Source organism: Pan paniscus, chromosome 8 (assembly GCF_029289425.2).
Source record: "Pan paniscus chromosome 8, NHGRI_mPanPan1-v2.0_pri, whole genome shotgun sequence".
NCBI classification, from domain to species: domain Eukaryota; kingdom Metazoa; phylum Chordata; class Mammalia; order Primates; family Hominidae; genus Pan; species Pan paniscus.
The window spans coordinates 56,239,862-56,259,972 of record NC_073257.2 but is presented as its reverse complement, the minus strand read 5'-3'; the positions used below and the strand labels follow the sequence as shown (position 1 = coordinate 56,259,972).

The following is a 20,111-nucleotide window of genomic DNA, read 5'->3' as shown; positions in this document are numbered from 1 at the left end:
AAAACAAGGAAGGTGTGGCCTGGGTCTTTCTGATTGCTTACAGTAAAATCTGAGAAGACAGAGAATTGAAGAAATGATTGGCAAAAGCGAACAAGAACTTAAAGATTTGTAAAATTCTAAGCCTATCCACACTGCAAAAGAGAAGCATGTTCTGAAGAAAACACTGAGGATGTGACTGGATTGCCGCTCAACAGAGAGATTAAGGGATTATATAAGCAGAAATACTGTCAAATTGAACTGAAGGTGATGGAAAAGGGAAGACTGCTGGGCTTCTTGGATTTTGCAGGATGGGACAACAGAGCTATTTGGTTGGGAGATGCACTATTCTTTGAAAGGGAAGAATGACCCCAAAGATCATAAAGGCTCCCTCCTTGGCTTCAAAGAATAAAGCCACCATTTCTTCAGTTTAAACAGGCCAGGCTAACCCTGCCTAGGGCCTTGTGGGCAGGTCCACCCGACAGAGTATGTGGTGGAACAACCACCTAGGGCCATGGGGGTTGAGGCCACCACCCCAGGCAGCAAGGGCATTGAGCCAAAGAGGTGTTTTGTTTTGTTTTTTCCCTTGAGACAGAGTTTTGCTATTGTTGCCCAGGCTAGAGTGCAATGGCATGATCTTGGCTCACTGCAACCTCCATCTCCCGGATTCAAGCAATTCTCCTGCCTCAGCTTCCCAAGTAGCTGGGATTACAGGCATGTGCCACCACGCCCAGCTAATTTTATAATCTTAGTAGAGAAGGGGTTTCACCATGTTTCAGGCTGGTCTTGAACTCCTGACCTCAAGTGATCCACCCGCTTTGGCCTCCCAAAGTGCTGGGATTACAAGCATGAGCCACCATGCTTGGCCAATAAAGAGGTCATTCTCAAGCCTTAGATCTAATGGAATTTGTTTTGCTGGTTTTGGACTGGCTTGGGACCGTCACTCCTTTCTTTCAGATTTCTTCCTTGTGGAACAGGAATGTCTATCCTATGCATATACAACCACTACATTTTGGAAGCCCATACCTTGTCTGGTTTCACTTGTTTCATACCTAGAAAGGAACTTTGCCTCAGAATGAATCATACCTCAATGGTCACCCTTTCATGATTTAGATAATATTTAGATGACACTTTGGACTTCAGATCTACAGAATTAATGCTGGAATGAGTAACACTTTTGGGATTGTTGGGATGGAATGCATGTATTTCAAATGCAAGGACATGAACTTTGAGGGGCTGGGAGCAGAATATAATAAATGAAATGTTTGTGTCCCCCCAAAATTCATATATTGAAGCGCTAAGCCCCAGTGTGGCTTTATTTTGAGATAGGGCCTCTTTGGCAGCAGGGAAGGTTCAATAAGGTAGTAGGAGTGGGCCCTGATCTAATAGAATATGTCTTTCAAATAAGAGATACTAGAGCACATGCTCTCTCTCCCTATCCCCCACCCTGCAAGCCATGAGGAAGTGCCATGTGAGGATATAGTGAGAAGGCAGCAATCCAGAAGCCAGGAAGCACTTACCAGAAAGAGAATTTGCCAGCACCTTGATGATGGACTTCAAGCCTACAGAATTATGCAAAAATAAATGTCTGATGTTTATGCCACCAAGTCTGTGGTATTTTGTTATGGCAGCCCAAGCAGACCAATACAGCATCTCAAACATGCCCAATCCTTGCCCACTCCCAATGTATCCATGGGATCTTCAAAAATCCATACTACTGGAGAAAGAGACTGTCATCTCAGGAACTGAAGGAGAAAGAGTCTTGGCTGGTGGGAGCTTGAATTATTCCCAACTCTGTATGAGCTCTGGGAAGTGTTTGTCTTTGAGTTCCCCAATAATTGCTCCTTTGGCAGCAGCTGTTCTTTGCCAAGCCTTAAAGAACATGACCCGTTGCATATGCAGATTGGTACTCAGATTTCTCAAATTGTCTCTGCTAGCCCCCTTTCCAGTATGCTAGTCCACATACTACAGCTGCCTTAAACTTCTTGAACTCTGAAATATTTATGCTTCATAGAATAAGAATATGTTTGGAGTTATCTCTATCTATGCCATAGTCTAGGAATTTCCTTCTGACAAGAAGCTGTGCCAATCATAAGACTGGCCATATTTGCTTCCTTTCTTTCAAGAATCATGGTTGTGCAATTCCTAATATCCAAGTCTTAAAACAGTTGTTTCATACATTTTTCCAGTTTTCTAGTTATTTCATCTATCTTGGCCAGTTTGCCAGTTGTTTAAGACCACAAATACTGGAGAATGGGTGGAAGCAAAAATTCCTTTTATAGGTGGAAGCAAAAATCCTTTAAATAATTTTGTATTTAACTGTTGCATAGTTTATTATTCCATTTGGCTGACTCTGAGTTTACAGTCACACTATGTGGATTCTTTTTTAATAATACCTTTTTAATATAGAGACAGGGTCTCATCATGTTGCCTAGGCTGGTCTCAAAATCCTGGGCTCAAGCAATCCTCCTGCCTTGGTGCCTTCGTCTCCCAAGGTGCTGGGAATACAGGCATGAGCCACCATGTCTGGCCTCTCTGGATTCCTTACCGGGTAAGTAGTTTAGTAATAATGGTGTATTAGTCCATTATCACGCTGGTATAAAGAACTATATGAGACTGGGTAATTTATAAAGAAAAGAGGTTTAATTGACACACAGTCCTGTCCCACATGGCTGAGGATGCCTAAGGAAACTTACAATCATGGCTGAAAGTGAAGGGGAAGCAAGGCACATCTTACCATGGCAGAGCAGGAGAGACAGAGAAAAGGGGTAAGTGCTACACTTTTAAACTATCAGATCTCATGAGAACTCACTATCACAAGAACGGCAAGGAGGAACTCCACCCCCATGATCTAATCACCTCCCACCCGGCCCCTCCCCTGACACATGGGGATTACAATTCAACATGAGATTTGTGTGGGCACACAGAGCCAAACCATATCAAATGCTAACACTTATTTATGTATGAGTAGAATGTAACAAGATTTCAACACATCAATTTACTCTCTACAAATATTTTATTTAAAATATACATTTTTTCTTATAGCTATAAAAAGAAAAACATTAAGTGTGGGAAATTTTAAACACATCATTAAAATTATTAAATTAAGGGCACATTTACATAAGATTATGATGAGTTCCTGTGACAAAATCAACACATATAATCTTTCTCTTATAAAGCACACTCGCAGCGGGCATTGCAAGATGGCCGAATAGGAACAGTTCTGGTCTGCAGCTCCCAGCATGATCAACGCATAAGACGGGTGATTTCTGCATTTCCAACTGAGGTACCTGGTTCATCTCATTGGGACTGGTTGGACAGTGGGTGCAGTCCACAGAGGGTGAGCTAAAGCAGGGCAGGGTGTTGCCTCACCCTGGAAGCAAAAGGGGTCAGGGGATTTCCCTTTCCTAGCCAAGGGAAGCTGTGACAGACTACCTGGAAAAATGGGGCACTCTCACCTAAATACTGCACTTTTCCCAAGGTCTTAGCAACCGGCAGACATGGTGATTGTCTCCCGTGCCTGGTTTGGCAGGTCCCACGCCCACAGAGCCTTGCTCACTGCTAAGGCAGCAATCTGAGATCGATCTGTGAGGCAGCAGCCTGGCTGGGGGAGGGGCGTCTGCCACTGCTGAGGCTTGAGTAGGTAAACAAAGTGGCCCGGAAGCTCAAACCAGGCACAGCCCACCACAGCTCAACAAGGCCTATTGCCTCTAGGCTCCATCTCTGTGTGCAAGGCGTAGCTGAACAAAAGGCAGCAGAAACTTCTGCAGACTTAAACGTCCCTGTCTGACAGCTGTGAAGAGAGCAGTGGTTCTCCCAGCACAGTGTTTGAGTTCTGAGAACGGACAGACTGCCTCCTCAAGTGGGTCCCTCATCCCCATGTAGCCTAACTGGGAGACACCTCACAGTAGGGGCCAACAGACACTTCGTATAGGTGGCTGCACCTCTGGGACAAAGCTTCCAGAGGAAGGATCAGGCAACAATATTTGCTGTTCTGCAATATTTGCTGTTCTGCAGCCTCCACTGGTGATACCTAGGCAAACAGGGTCTGGAGTGGAACTCCAGCAAACACCAACAGACCTGTAGCTGAGGGACCTGATTGTTAGAAGGAAAACTAACAAACAGAAAGGAATAGCATCAACATCAACAAAAAGGTCATCTACACCAAAACTCCATCTGTAGGTCACCATCATCAAAGATCAAAGGTAGATAAAACCACAAAGATGCAGAGAAACTAGAACAGAAAAGCTAAAAATTCTAAAAATCAGAGTGCTTCTTCTCCTCCAAAGGATTGTGGCTCCTCGCCAGCAATGGAAAAAAGCTGGATGGAGAATGACTTTGACGAGTTGACAGAAGTAGGCTTCAGAAGGTCGGTAATAACAAACATCTCGGAGCTAAAGGAGGATGTTCAAACCCATTGCAAGGAAGCTAAAAACGTTAAAAAAAAAATTAGACAAATGGCTAACTAGAATAAACAGTGTAGAGAAGACCTTAAATAACCTGATGGAGTTGAAAACCATGGCACGAGAACTTCGTGACGCATGCACAAGCTTCAATAGCCAATTCAATCAAGTGGAAGAAAGGGTATCAATGACTGAAGATCAAATTAATGAAATAAAGCAAGAAGACAAGGTTAGAGAAAAAAGACTAAAAAGAAACGAACAAAGCCTCCAAGAAATATGGGACTATGTGAAAAGACCAAATCTACATCTGATTGGTGTACATGAAAGTGACAGGGAGAATGGAACGAAGTTGGAAAACACTATTCAGGATATTATCCAGGAGAACTTCCCCAACCTAGCAAGGCAGACCAACATTCAAATTCAGGAAATAAAGAGAACACCACAAAGATACTCCACGAGAAGAGCAACCCCAAGACACATAATTGTCAGATTCACCAAGGCTGAAACAAACGAAAAGATGTTAAGGCAGCCAGAGAGAAAGGTCGAGTTACCCACAAAGGGAAGCCCATCAGAGAACAGACCTCTCGGCAGAAACCCTGCAAGCCAGAAGAGAGTGGGGGCCAATATTCAACATTCTTAAAGAAAAGAATTTTCAACCCAGAATTTCATATCCATCTAAGCTTCATAAGTGAAGGAGAAATAAAATCCTTTACAGACAAGCAAATGCTGAGAGATTTTGTCACCACCAGGCCTGCCTTACAAACGCTCCTGAAGGAAGCACTAAACATAGAAAGAAACAACCAGTACCAGCCACTGCAAAAACATGCCAAATTGTAAAGGCCATCAATGCTATGAAGAAACTACATCAATTAATGGGCAAAATAACCAGCTAACATCATAATGACAGGATCAAATTCACACATAACAATATTAACCTTAGATGTAAATGGGGTAAATGCTCCAATTAAAAGACACAGACTGGCAGATTGGATAAAGAGTCAAGACCCATCAGTGTGCTGTACTCAGGAGACCCAGCTCATGTGCAGAGACACATATAGGCTCAAAATAAAGGGATGGAGGAAGATCTACCAAGCAAATGGAAAACAAAAAAAGGCAGGGGTTACAATCCTAGTCTCTGATAAAACAGACTTTAAACCAACAAAGATCAAAAGAGACAAAGAACCCCATTACATAATGGTAAAGGGATCAATTAAACAAGAAGAGCTAACTATCCTAAATATATGTGCACCCAATACAGGAGCATCCACATTCATAAAGCAAGTCCTTAGAGACCTACAAAGAGACTTAGACTCCCACACAATAATAATGGGAGACTTTAACACCCCTCTGTCAATATTAGACAGATCAACAAGACAAAAGGTTAACAAGGATATCCAGGACCTGAACTCAGCTCTGCAACAAGCAGACCTAATAGACATCTACAGAACTCTCCAGCCCAAAGCAGCAGAATATACATTCTTCTCAGCACCACATAGCACTTATTCTAAAAGTGACCACATAATTGGAAGTACAGCACTCCTCAGCAAATGTAAAAGAAATCACAACAAACTGTGTCTCAGATCACAGTGCAATCGAATTAGAACTCAGGATTAAGAAACTCACTCAAAACCACAAAACTACATGGAAACTAAACAACTTGCCCCGGAATGACTACTGGGTAAATAATGAAATGAAGGCAGAAATAAAGATGTTCTTTCAAACCAATGAGAACAAAGACACAACATACCAGAATCTCTAGGACACATTTAAAGCAGTGTGTAGAGGGAAATTTATAGCACTAAATGCCCACAAGAGAAAGCAGGAAAGATCTAAAATCGACACCCTAACATCGCAATTAAAACAATCAGAGAAGCAAGAGCAAACAAATTCAAAAGGTAGCAGAAGGCAAGAAATAACTAAGATCAGAGCAGAACTGAAAAATATAGAGATACAAAAATACCCTTCAAAAAATCAATGAATCCAGGAGCTGGTTTTTTGAAAAGAGCAACAAAATCGATAGACCACTAGCAAGACTAATAAAGAAGAAAAGAGAAAAGAATCAAATAGACACAATAAAAAATGATAAAGGGGATATCACCACTGATCTAACAGAAATACAAACTACCACCAGAGAATACTATAAACACCTCTATGCAAATAAACTAGAAAATCTAGAAGAAATGGATAAATTCCTGGACACATACACTCTCCCAAGACTAAACCAGGAAGAAGTTGAATCTCTGAATAGACCAATAACAGGCTCTCAAATTGAGGCAATAATTAATAGCCTACCAACCAAAAAAAGTCCAGGACCAGACGGATTCACAGCTGAATTCTACCACAGCTAGAAAGACGAGCTGGCACCATTCCTTCTGAAACTATTCCAATCAATAGAAAAAGAGGGAATCCTCCCTAACTCATTTTATGAGGCCAGCATCATCCTGATACCAAAGCCTGGCAGAGACACAACAAAAAAAGAGAATTTTAGACCAATATCTCTGATGAACATCAATGCAAAAATCCTCAATAAAATACTGGCAAACTGAATCCAGTAGCACATCAAAAAGCTTATCCACCACGATCAAGTGGGCTTTATCCCTGGGATGCAAGGCTGGTTCAATATATGCAAATCAATAAACATAATCCATCACATAAACAGAACCAACAACAAAAAAACCACATGATTATCTCAATAGATGCAGAAAAGGCCTTTGACAAAATTCAACAGCCCTTCATGCTAAAAACTCTCAATAAACTAGGTGTTGATCGAACATATCTCAAAACGATAAGAGCTATTTATGACAAACCCACAGCCAATATCATACTTAATGGGCAAAAACTGGAAGCATTCCCTTTGAAAACCAGCACAAGACAGGGATGCCCTCTCTCACCACTCCTATTCAACATAGTGTTGGAAGTTCTGGCCAGGGCAATCAGGCAAGAGAAAGAAAAAAAGGGTATTCAATTAGGATAAGAGGAAATCAAATTGTCCCTGTTTGCAGATGACATGATTGTATATTTAGAAAACCCCATCATCTCAGCCCAAAATTTCCTTAAGCTGATAAGCAACTTCAGCAAAGTCTCAGGACACAAAATCAATGTGCAAAAATCACAAGCATTCCTATACACCAATAACAGACAAACAGAGAGCCAAATTATGAGTGAACTCCTATTCACAATTGCTACAAAGACAATAAAATACCTAGGAATCCAACTTACAAGGGATGTGAAGGACCCCTTCAAGGAGAACTACAAACCACTGCTCAACAAAATAAAAGAGGACACAAACAAATGGAAGAATATTCCATGCTCATGGATAGGAAGAATCAATATTGTGAAAATGGCCATAATGCCCAAAGTAATTTATAGATTCAATGCCATCCCCATCAAGCTACCAATGACTTTCTTCACAGAATTAGAAAAAACTACTTTAAAGTTCATATAGAACCAAAAAAGAGCCCGCATTGCCAAGACAATCCTAAGCAAAAAAAAACAAAGCTGGAGGCATCAAGCTACCTGACTTCAAACTATACTACAAGGCTACAGTAACCAAAACAGCATGGTACTGGTATCAAAACAGATATGTAGACCAATGGAACAGAACAGAGCCCTCAGAAATAACACCACACATCTACAACCATCTGATCGTTGACAAACCTGACAAAAACAAGAAATGGGGAAAGGATTCCCTATTTAATAAATGGTGCTGGGAAAACTGGCTAGCCATATGTAGAAAGCGGAAACTGGATCCCTTCCTTACACCTTATACAAAAATTAATTCAAGATGGATTAAAGACTTAAATGTTAGACCTAAAATCATAAAAAACCCTAGAAGAAAACCTAGGCAATACCATTCAGGACATTGGCATGGGCAAGGACTTCATGACTAAAACACCAAAAGCAATGGCAACAAAAGCCAAAATTGACAAATGGGATCTAATTAAACTAAAGAGCTTCTGCACAGCAAAAGAAACTACCATCAGAGTGAACAGGCAACCTACAGAATGGGAGAAAATTTTTGCAATCTACCCATCTGATAAAGGGCTAATATCCAGAATCTACAAAGAAGTCAAACAAATTTACAAGAAAAAAAACAAACAACCCCATCAAAAAGTGGGCAAAGGGTATGAACAGACACTTCTCAAAAGAAGACATCTGTCTGGGTGCGGTGGCTCATGGCTGTCATCCCAGCACTTTGGGAGGCCGAGGCGGGTGGATCACGAGGTCAGGAGATCGAGACCATCCTGGCTAACATGGTGAAACCCTGTCTCTACTAAAAATACAAAACAAAAAAAATTAGCTGGGCATGGTGGCAAGTGCCGGAGGCTAAGGCAGAAGAATGGCATGAACCCGGGAGGCAGAGCTTGCAGTGAGCCCAGATCACGCCACTGCACTCGAGCCTGGGCAACAGAGCAAGACTCCGTCTCAAAAAAAAAAAAAGAAGACATCTATGCAGCCAACAGACACATGAAAAAATGCTCATCACCACTGGTCATCAGAGAAATACAAATCAAAACCACAATGAGATACCATTCTTGCCAGTTAGAATGACAATCATTAAAAAGTCGGGAAACAACAGATGCTGGAGAGGATGGGGAGAAATAGGAACACTTTTACACTGTTGGTGGGAGTGTAAATTAGTTCAAACATTGTGGAAGACAGTGTGGCGATTCCTCAAGGATCTTGAACTAGAATTACCATATGACCCAGCAATCCCATTACTGGGTATATACACCCAAAGGATTATAAATCATGCTACTATAAAGACACATGCACACATATGTTTATTGTGGCACTATTCACAATAATAAAGACTTGGAACCAACCCAAATGTCCATCAATGATAGACTGGATTAAGAAAATTTGGCACATGTACACCATGGAATACTATGCAGCCATAAAAAAGGATGAGTTCATGTCCTTTGCAGGGACATGGATGAAGCTGGAAACCATCATTCTCAAAAAACTATCACAAGGACAGAAAAGCAAACACCACATGTTCTCACTCATGGGTGGGAATTGAACAATGAGATCACTTGGACACAGGAAGGGGGACATCACACACCAGGGCCTGTCAGGGGATGGGGGGCTGGGGGAGGGATAGCATTAGGAGAAATACCTAATGTAAATGATGAGTTGATGGATGCAGCAAACCAACATGGCACATGTATACCTATGCATCAAACCTGCACATTGTGCACATGTACCCTAGAACTTAAAGTATAATAAAAAAAAAGAAGAAGAAATCCACTACAGAAGGAACCAAGGAATTTAAGCATCAAAATTCCCACCTGCCCCCCACCATTTTTTTGTGAGCCCAGGATGGCTTTGCACTCCCAGGCTCGAGCAATCTTCCCCAGTCAGCCTCCAGATAATTACAGGCATGAGCTACCAAGCCTGGTTCATCTTCTCTGATTTTTCTCAATGTCACTTGAGTCTTTTGTGGCCCACACTAGTTAGGGGAATAGCCTGATCATCTGGCCAGATCTAAACTGAAATATCTGATGAGGCAGCTATATTTGGAGGGGCTGACCTGAGATATAGAAGATTAAGATCTGGTACTGAGGATTCAGGCTTGTAAGGGAAAGCTTCGAATGCAAATTATATGCACCCTAATTTTTTTTAACCGATTCTTTCTTCTGGTTATAATTTACTTTTTTTGGAGATTGCATATATTTACACTTATTTGCTAGGTGCTTGTATTTCTTTTCTGAATTGCCTTTTCATCTTGATAGTGTATTTTTTGTTCAGTCACTTAGAATAAAAATTCAAGTGTGAAGAAAGAAAAATACTTTAAGGCTTAGAAATGTAACCTTTTGCTTTATTTTAGAAATTTTTATTTATATGATTATGCATTTCCTAGATACTAGTTCTTTCTGTTCAAGGCCATTTACTCCAGCACCCAAGTGGATTTCTTGATTGCAGATTTATTACTATAGGATGTATTTGGGTAGAATTATTTCTTCCCATTATACTGGCCTTATTCACACTTCTGTGCTTTAATACAATGAAAAATTGCTTTGACATTGAAGTTCTGTATTGAGTCCCACAAGATATTATTCCCTTACAGCGCTTGTATTGTAAGTTGCAAACTGAACATTTGAAAAATCAAAATGAAAGCATGTAGCATAAAGGTCTGCCTTTTTTTTTTTTTTTTTTTTTGAGACAGAGTCTCACTCTGTCGCCCAGGCTGGAGTGCAGCAGAGCGATCTCGGCTCACTGCAAGCTCCGCCTCCCAGGTTCACGCCATTCTCCTGCCTCAGCCTCCTGAGTAGCTGGGACTACAGGGACCCGCCACCACGCCCGGCTAATTTTTTTTGTACTTTTAGTAGAGACGGGGTTTCACTGTGTTAACCAGAATGGTCTCGATATCCTGACCTCGTGATCTGCCCACCTCGGCCTTCCAAAGTGCTGGGATTACAGGCGTGAGCCACAGCGCCCGGCCAAAGGTCTGCCTTTGAAGGATAATGGCGTGCATGTAAGGTGCTGTTAAAAAGTATTGATTGCATTAGCAGCACCTTGATTTTAGCACAGAGGTCAGCAAATTAGTGGCTGTAGGCCAAGTCCAGCCCACTGCCTGTCTTTGTAAGTACTTTTTTTTTAACCTTTAAGCTCTGTTGCACTTGAGTAAGTAAAGTTTTACTGGAACACAGAAAATAAAATAAAATGAAATAAAAAATAAAAATAAAGCACACTCACATAACCTAATGACACTTTGCATTTGTATTTGGTGTATTTATGACTATTCGACCTAATTGTGCTTTTTGAAGTTAGATTCCTAGTACACAGTATGTCTGTAACTGAATATTTTCAATAAAATTTTGGTATATCAGAAACAAGAATTTTAGTATAATATTTCTAAAGGAAGTTTTTAGTCTCAATTACCAAACTGGTATATTTCCAGTGAGCTAAAATCTCTCATGTATAACCAAAAATGAATCATTTTCAAAGTTACAACTTATTCAAAATATTCATAAGATGTTTCAAATATCAAATATCTGCTGCTCACTAAGATGGCCCTTTATTTCTGGGCAAAATATTTCTCATACTTACAAAGTTTCTCCCCTTCACTGTTTTTAATGTAAACTGAGTAGGTTAAGTAAGAAAAGGTTTCTGGACTTTCAGAAGATGCTAACAGGGACTTCTCTCTGTACTTTCTCAGATTAGTGAATTCTGATAAAAGGCTCTCCACATTTGTAGATTCACAGGATTTCTGCCTTCTGTGTGTTTTCTGATGTGCTATAAGTGATGACTTCTGGTAGAAAGTCTTCTCACATTCATTACATTTGTAGGGTTTCTCTCCTGTGTGGGTTCTCTGATGTACTGTGAGGGATGACTTGTGGTAAAAAGTTTTGCTGCATTAATTATATTTATGAAGTTTCTCTCCTGAGTTCTTTGATGTTTAGTAAGTGCTGATTTCTGGTTAAATGTTTTGCTGCATTGAATACATTTATATGGCTTCTCTTTTTATGTCTTTTTTGATGTACAGTAAGGGATAACTTCTGGGAAAAACTTTTCCCACATGCATTACATTTATATGGTTTCTCCCCTGTGTGTGTTCTCTGATGTACTGTAAGAGATGACTTCTGGGAAAAGGTTTTCCCACATTCATTACATTCATAGGGTTTTTCCCCTGTGTGAGTTCTCTGATGCACAATAAGTTTTGACTTCACTGAGAAAGACTTCCCACATTCATTACATTCACAGGGCCTTTCTCCAGTATGAGTTCTCTGATGGTAAGTGAAGTCTGGCTTTTGTGAGAATGTTTTCCCACATTCGTTACATTCATAGGGTCTTACACCTATGTGTATCCTTTGATGTACTATGAGGAATGAATTGTAAACAAAGGTTTTTCCACATTCTTTACCCTCATGGGATTTCTCCCCTGTGTAAGTTCTCTGATGTACTTGGAGATATGACTTCTCACAGAATTTTTTCCCACATTCACTACACTCATTGGGTTTATCACCTGTGTGTGTTCTCTGATGTACTGATGTACTGTAAGGCCTGACTTATATCTAAAGGCTTCCCTTCACATATAAGTCACATAACCTAATGACACTTTGCATTTGTATGTATTGAATGTGCATGACACATTCAATACATTCTTAGGGTTTTTGCCCTGTGTGTATCTGCCAATGAACTGTAAGGCCTGACCTATTTGTGAAGGTTTTCTCACATTCAGTACATTCATAAGGTTTCTCCCCTGTGTATATCCTATTATGTACTATGATAGACGAACTGTGGCTGAGAGCTTTCCCACACTCATTACATTCATAGAACTTTCCTCCTACGTGTGTTTGCTGATGTTTAGGGAGAACTGACATATGCCAAAAAGAACTCCCATAATGACTATTTTGAAAGGTTTTCTTTTCTGCGTATGTATGCTGTTGAGAGAGACTTGGTTTCTTAAAGATTTCCCTACCTTCATTACATTCAAAGCTTGTTTTTCCTTTTTGAGTTCTTTCAGTGTCGATAAAGAGTGACTTTTGCCAAAATTATTCTCACACTCATAGTATTTTTTCCCCATGATTCCTCCATAGTGTTTGTTTAGAGATTTCTCACCAACAGACCTCCTCCCACAGCAATTAAACTCATAGTGATTTTCCCTTCTGTGAGTACTCTGATGAACAAGGAGGTTTGGATTGTCAGAAAAGGCTCTTAGTTGTTCATTATATTCACAAGGTTTCTCCCAGAAGCACACTCTCTTATGGGTACTGAAGGCTGCCTCCTCATGAAAAGCTTTCCCACCCTCAAGGTATTCAAAAATTTGCTTCAGAGTTTGAATATCCTGATGCTGAAATAAGTCCTCATTCTAACAGATGGCTTTCTCATTTCCGTCACACTCAAAATGTTTCTCTCTGGCATAAGGATGCTCATGTCATATGAAGGAGCAATTTCGCATGTGCACTGAGATCATCAAGCTTCCTTCCAAAGGAGTTTCTATTACTAACAATTAATTCTGAAATATAATTCACATTCATTATACATAAGTCATATTTATCAGGTATTTTTCTCATTGGAACAAGGTTTGAACTTATATTAACTGTTTCTCCTAAAACACTATTTCTGTCTTCCATCAGTATTTTGTTGTTGACAAAACCAGCTTTCCTCAAATGCTGGTCTTGGTTTTCCTGGTTCTTCTCCATCAGGTCAACTTTCCAGAATTCTAGAAATGAGAATAGTTTACCATATCTTATAAATATTAACACATTTCATGTGGAAAGGGGATGTAACATGCAAATGCTCTAGGATAGCCCAGGCATCTGGTCTGAAAGTAATCCTGAAGGCATACATCTCACTCCCTTAGGATTAGACAAAACAAACTGAATATGAAAAAAGGAGAGGAATCTGCAAATAAAAACACAGTAATCTGGCACTTTAGAAATGTGACCTTCAAAACTGGATAAAGTGGAATAAACAAATACAACAAATGGTATTTTAGGATGAATGGTAGAGGCATGAAGGGGAATCATCGAAAGCATTGAATAGTAGGTAAAATTGCCAGAAAAAAAATCAGGTGATAGTGTTTGAGGGGCGACGGCAAAGGAAAAATTAAGTTTGGAGGAGGCAAATGTAGGTTTTTATCTCCTGCTGTAAAATACTCACTAATACGTATGTTTCCAATGCATCACTAATTCTTTTCTTTGTTTTTATTTTTTTTTGTTTGTTTGTTTTTTGAGACAGAATCTAGCTCTTTGCCCAGGCTGGATTGCAATGGCACAATCTTGGCTCATTGCAACCTCCACCTCCCAGGTTCAAGTGATTCTCCTGCCTCGTCCTCTCAAGTAGCTGGGATTACAGGCACCCGCCACCGTGCCTGGCTGATTTTTGTATTTTTAGTAGAGACGGGGTTTCGCCATCTTTGCCAGGCTGGTCTCGAATTCCTGACCTCAGGTAAACCACCCACCTCAGCCTCTCAGAGTGCAGAGATTACAGGCATGAGCCACCGCACCCTAAGGTCCTAGCAGGTGTTGCTCTATCTCTGATTTCTTTTAAATTATCTGAATGAGTAGTAAATCAGTGGACACATACTAGCAAGTGGTATTTGTATTTTTAGTAGAGATGGGATTTCACCATATTGGCCAGGCTGGTCTCAAACTCCCGATTTCAAGTGATCTGCCCACTTCAGCCTTCCAAAGTGCTGGGATTACAGGCATGAGCCACTTTGCCTGGCTCTTCTTTTCTCTTCCACTCATCAACACCAAATTACAATTTCAGACAGCAATAATTTTCCATGTGCAAAAGAAAACTCCTATTGCCCAGACAGTAATTCTTACTCTAGCTGATTCACACCAAAAGCCAATGTCCAGAGAAAGCATACATGTAGGCTATGGAAACAAGATCAGGTATGTAGTTTTATTCTGCTGTTGTATCTTCATTTTCTTCTACCACAGTTGTCATTAATGAACCTGTCATAGCCATCAAATCATAAAATTTCCCTATTTATCAATTTATTTCATAAACAGTCTTGTACCTCACACAACTCTATTTTTGTATATATAAAGTCATCCTTTACTTTTCATATACATATAATATATAATATATATGTGTGTATCTATTACATATATGAATATACATATATAATTCTTTAACCATTTATTTATTTCAGCATGTCTGGTTTCTCTTTCCAGTGTGAGCTTTAAAGACCATAGTTTTCAACCTAATCTTAGAATCTTTACTGATCTTCATACAGTTAATCCTCATTATTCATGGATTTTGTGACAACAAATTCATCTACTCATTAAAACTTATTTGTAAACCCCAAATCAAGACTCTTGGTGCTTTCATTGTCAAGAACATGCACTGAGCACTTAAAAACTTCAGTCACCCAGCACACATATTCCCAGGTGAAACTGAACAAGGCCATGCTCTAGCTTCTTGTTTCAGTTCTCATACTATAAACAAGTGCCCGTCCCTGGTACTGTTAGTGCCACATTTTTCAGTTTTGTGGGTTTTGCTGGTGATTTCACTGTTTAAAATAGTCCGCTAGTGTAGGACTGAAGTACTGTCTCTCGTGTTCCTAAGTGCAAGAAGGCTGTGATGTGCCTGTGGAGAATATATGTGTGTTAAATTAGCTTTATTCATGAGATGTAATGCCATTGGCCATAAATTCAATATTAATAAATCAGCTATATATATGGGTATATTTTTAAAAATAAACCCATATTAAAAAAGATTATGTATAGATTAGCTAACAAAAATGTGGGCAGAGCCCCGTCCCGTCCCGTCCTGTCCGGCCCCGTCCCGCCGCCCGCCCGCCAGCCATGAGCTCCACGCAGTTCAACAAGGGCCCCTCGTACGGGCTGTCGGCCGAGGTCAAGAACCGGCTCCTGTCCAAATATGACCCCCAGAAGGAGGCAGAGCTCCGCACCTGGATCGAGGGACTCACCGGCCTCTCCATCGGCCCCGACTTCCAGAAGGGCCTGAAGGATGGAACTATCTTATGCACACTCATGAACAAGCTACAGCCGGGCTCCGTCCCCAAGATCAACCGCTCCATGCAGAACTGGCACCAGCTAGAAAACCTGTCCAACTTCATCAAGGCCATGGTCAGCTACGGCATGAACCCTGTGGACCTGTTCGAGGCCAACGACCTGTTTGAGAGTGGGAACATGACGCGGGTGCAGGTGTCTCTTCTCGCCCTGGCGGGGAAGGCCAAGACTAAGGGGCTGCAGAGCGGGGTGGACATTGGCGTCAAGTACTCGGAGAAGCAGGAGCGGAATTTCGACGACGCCACCATGAAGGCTGGCCAGTGCGTCATCGGGCTGCAGATGGGCACCAACAAATGCGCCAGCCAGTCGGGCATGACCACGTACGGCACGAGGAGGCATCTCTATGACCCCAAGAACCATATCCTGCCCCCCATGGACCACTCGACCATCAGCCTCCAGATGGGCACGAACAAGTGCGCCAGCCAGGTGGGCATGACGGCTCCCGGGACCCGGCGGCACATCTATGATACCAAGCTGGGAACCGACAAGTGTGACAACTCCTCCATGTCCCTGCAGATGGGCTACACGCAGGGCGCCAACCAGAGCGGCCAGGTCTTCGGCCTGGGCCGGCAGATATATGACCCCAAGTACTGCCCGCAAGGCACAGTGGCCGACGGGGCTCCCTCGGGCACCGGCGACTGCCCGGACCCGGGGGAGGTCCCTGAATATCCCCCTTACTACCAGGAGGAGGCCGGCTACTGAGGCTCCCAGCACGCTCTCTCCCCACATCGTCTCCCCATCTGGGTTTTTGGGTTTTTCTGTGTTTTCATCTTTTTTTTTTTTTTTTTCTTAACCCGTTCAGTGCTGCCAGTCAACCAAGGGTCTGTGAGTGTCAGCGTGGGATCAGGCAGCAGAGCTTTTTTCCCCTTTGCCTTGATCCTTCGCAAGACGGAGCCACTGGGCTGTGGGGGGAGGGGTCAAGGCCATATCCCAGTTCGTGTAGGGCGAGGGTCCCTGCTGGCACATTCAGGCTGTGCTGGGAAGAAGAGACCTGGGCTTGGAAGGAACCGGTCCCCGACGGTTTCTGGTTGCCTCGCCTCTTCCCCTTTTTGTCAGCTGAGCAGTTTGTGGTTTCTATGCCCGCAAGTTTCAGGAAGTATTCACAAAAGAAAAATACATTTTTTTCCCGAGGGGTGGGGCAGGGACAGTGGAGAGGGTGCTAGGAAATGAGTCCCCTGGGAAAGGGGACCGGGCCGTGATGTTAAATATCTCCGGCTCCCAAGTGACTGGATTTGCCTAGGACCTTCAGACCAACAGACTTCAGACCCTCAGACCTGCCCCGGGGCCAAGTGGGGAAAGTGAGGGCCGTACAAGGAAGTGAAATTCTGAGTTGTTGGGGCCAAGCCTGACCCCCTCTCCATGCTCCCCGCCCCAACCCTCTCTGGCCTCAGTAGATTTTTTTTTCAGTTGTGGTTGTTGCCCAGGCCGGAGTGCAGTGGCGCCATCTTGGCTCACTGCACCTCCGCCTTCCGGGCTCAAGCGATTCTCCAGCCTCAGCCTCCTGAGTAGCTAGGACTGCAGGTGCTCCACCACGCCCGGCTAATTTTTGTATTTTTAGTAGAGACGGGGTTTCCCCATGTTGGCCAGGCTGGTCTCGAACTCCTGGCCTCAGGTGTGATCCGCCCGCCTCCGCCTCCCCAAGCGCTGAGATTACAGGTGTGAGCCACCGTGCCCAGCCCCTCAGTAGGTTTTAAGGAGCCCCCAGCCCTCCTCCCTTCTGGGCCCGACCAGCTTATACTGCTCCATCTTCCCCGGCCATATGCCCCGCCAAGTACTGCACAGGGACCCCCCACCCAGGGGCCCTGCTCCGTGAGATAATGTGAAATACGACTGTGGACCAAACGCAATAAAACCTCTGTTTGTACGAAGAAAAAAAAAAATGTGGGCAGAGGCTGGCAGGAACTAACCCTGTATTTCATCTGGGAGCAGTGATTCAATATTCATTAATTCAGTGCTTGTGGTAACTTTCCAGAACATGAATACCATGAATCATGATAATCAACCATATCCTTTTATTATGAAGCTTCCTCTGACAACTATCACCCTGTTCTTACCCAGATTCAACACAATATTAACAATACTATGGTCAAAAACCTACCACATCCCTGAGCCTAGTGTCCCAAAGGACTAAGAAACAAAACAGATAAAGTCGACACTCACAGACCAGATCTGACAAATGGATTCTATTTGCTATTGGCAACTGTCACTCCTTATTACCACAGTCACCATCCTCTGCTGTCCACAATCCAAACCATCTTTCCTCCATAATTGCTCATCCCCAACCACAGACCTGAGTTATAAGCATCCACTTGGTTACTGGGCCTTTCAATGTTAGCCTACTCAGCAGCTGGATGCCTTCAAGAAATAGCTATTATCCCATAATATCCCAAAAAATCTTCATAAATCTTTACAGTTAAAAGGTGGTGATATTAACTTAATCACTTTGTATGGCACTGCTGTATAACAAATATTTCTTTCTAACTGTTTAACTTTAAAATATTTTCATGCTGGTTTTGTTCTTTTGCCACAAATGCACCCTAAGGTCCTAGCAGTGTTGCTCTATCTCTGATTTCTTTTAAATTATCTGAATGAGTAGTAAATCAGTGGACACATACTAGTAAGTTGCATGCATCACAATTTCTTGGAAAGCTATTTCAAAACACAAACCTTAAACTTCTTGCCAATTTACACCCAATAATCAAGCTGAATATTTTCACCTTAGCATATCTACTTAAAAAGAGTTCCTTGGTTTTCTGTGTGAATAAATATAAAAGAGTACTCACAACCCAGGCTATACAATCAACAAAGAAATATCTACTGCATCTTACCTAGTAAAGGAAGGAAGAGTAAAAGAGGGATCTTTCTCTCTGGGGGTAGAAAAATTTAAGTGGAAAAAAAACTAGTCAAGAACTTAATCTGGTCAGGTATCAGATAATCAGGTATTAGATAGTCCAATATTAGATTAACATACAGTCATTTTGTGTACATGAATAATGCAGCTAATGGATATTTCACACAAAAAAAATAGCAAACTTCAGCTGTAACCTAAAATGTATGTAACAAGAACAACAGCAATAAGACTTTATTATATATGCAAGGTACTGCTTTAACCACTTTTCACTTATTCATTCATTTAACTATCTGGACAGGAAAGATACACACTAGAATGAAAAGGGCAAACAAGATAAGGAGCACTACATGTTTGAAAGACATCTAGGTGACTTTACCAAATGGAGTTAGGCAGGGTTTGGAGCAACAGAGAAAAATAAATTTGGTCAGGCTAAATGTGGCCACACGTGAGGCTTGTTAAAGAACTAACATTTTAGGCCAGGCACAGTGGCTCACGCTGTAATCCCAGCACTTTGGGAGGCCAAGATAGGCGGATCACAAGGTCAGGTGTTCGAGACCAGCCTGGCCAATATGGTAAAACTCCGTTTCTACTAAAAATACAAAACTTAGCTGGGTGTGGTGGCGGGCGCCTGTAGTCCCAGCTGCTTGGGAGGCTGAGGCAGGAGAAATGCCTGAACCTGGGAGGTGGAGCTTCTAGTGAGCCAAGATCGCACCGGTGCAATCTGGCCTGGGCAACAGAGCAAGACTCCATCTCAAAAAAAAAAAAAACTTACATTTTAGGTGTTAGGTAAGAGGAGAGAAATCATAGATTTATCCTGCCAGGCTAGTAACAAGGTAAATCAGAAGTTTGAAGTTTTACATTTTAAGTCTAATTCTATCATGAATTAGATTAATCAGAGCAAGATCATAACAAATATATGGATCTGCTTGTGGGTGATGTCAGTAGAAAGTAAGAATAAGAAGGTATTTTGAAGACACTTTATAAAAGTGAAACAGGAACTGCAAAACAACAGTAAGAGTGTGATAATGTATGGTGGCTCACACCTGTAATCCCGGCCACTCAGGAGACTGAGGCAGAAGAAACATTTGAGCCCAGGAGTCCAGGACCAGCCTGGGCAGCACAGCAAGACCCCATCTCAAAAAAAAATTTTGAGAGAGCTAGAAGATTTAAAGTGGTTTCATTTTTGTCAGTTATAGTAGACCTAATGAATTAAAAATGTCAAGTGATGAATTAAAAATATGAAGTGAAAATTTTAAATTTGTGAGATATAATTTTACTTTTTAGCTTTTGCTGTATTGAGAAAGTTAGAATTAAAACCCAAGAAGAATTTAACGTAAGTAGGTAAAATACTGTAGGAGTCTAGAGCAAACGGGACAAGTGAGAGAG

At 41.8% G+C, this 20,111-nt stretch overlaps 2 protein-coding genes across 2 annotated transcripts; one reads left to right on the top strand and one right to left on the bottom strand.

The window, feature by feature from the left end:
• Positions 1 to 2,576: 2,576 nt before the first annotated feature.
• Positions 2,577 to 12,909, bottom strand: LOC117974453 (zinc finger protein 239-like). Its single transcript, XM_034929802.3, has 3 exons — positions 12,805 to 12,909; positions 12,537 to 12,682; positions 2,577 to 12,386 (listed from the first exon to the last, which is right to left on the bottom strand). Exons 1-3 carry the CDS (start codon positions 12,907 to 12,909, stop codon positions 11,750 to 11,752), a joined length of 888 nt encoding a protein of 295 aa, XP_034785693.1. The 3' UTR covers positions 2,577 to 11,749.
• A 2,670-nt stretch (positions 12,910 to 15,579) lies between these two features.
• On the top strand, positions 15,580 to 17,970 carry LOC129393202 (calponin-2-like). The gene has a single exon (XM_055092679.2). It carries the CDS (start codon positions 15,647 to 15,649, stop codon positions 16,574 to 16,576), a length of 930 nt encoding a protein of 309 aa, XP_054948654.1. The 5' UTR covers positions 15,580 to 15,646; the 3' UTR covers positions 16,577 to 17,970.
• The last annotated feature ends 2,141 nt before the right edge of the window (positions 17,971 to 20,111 follow it).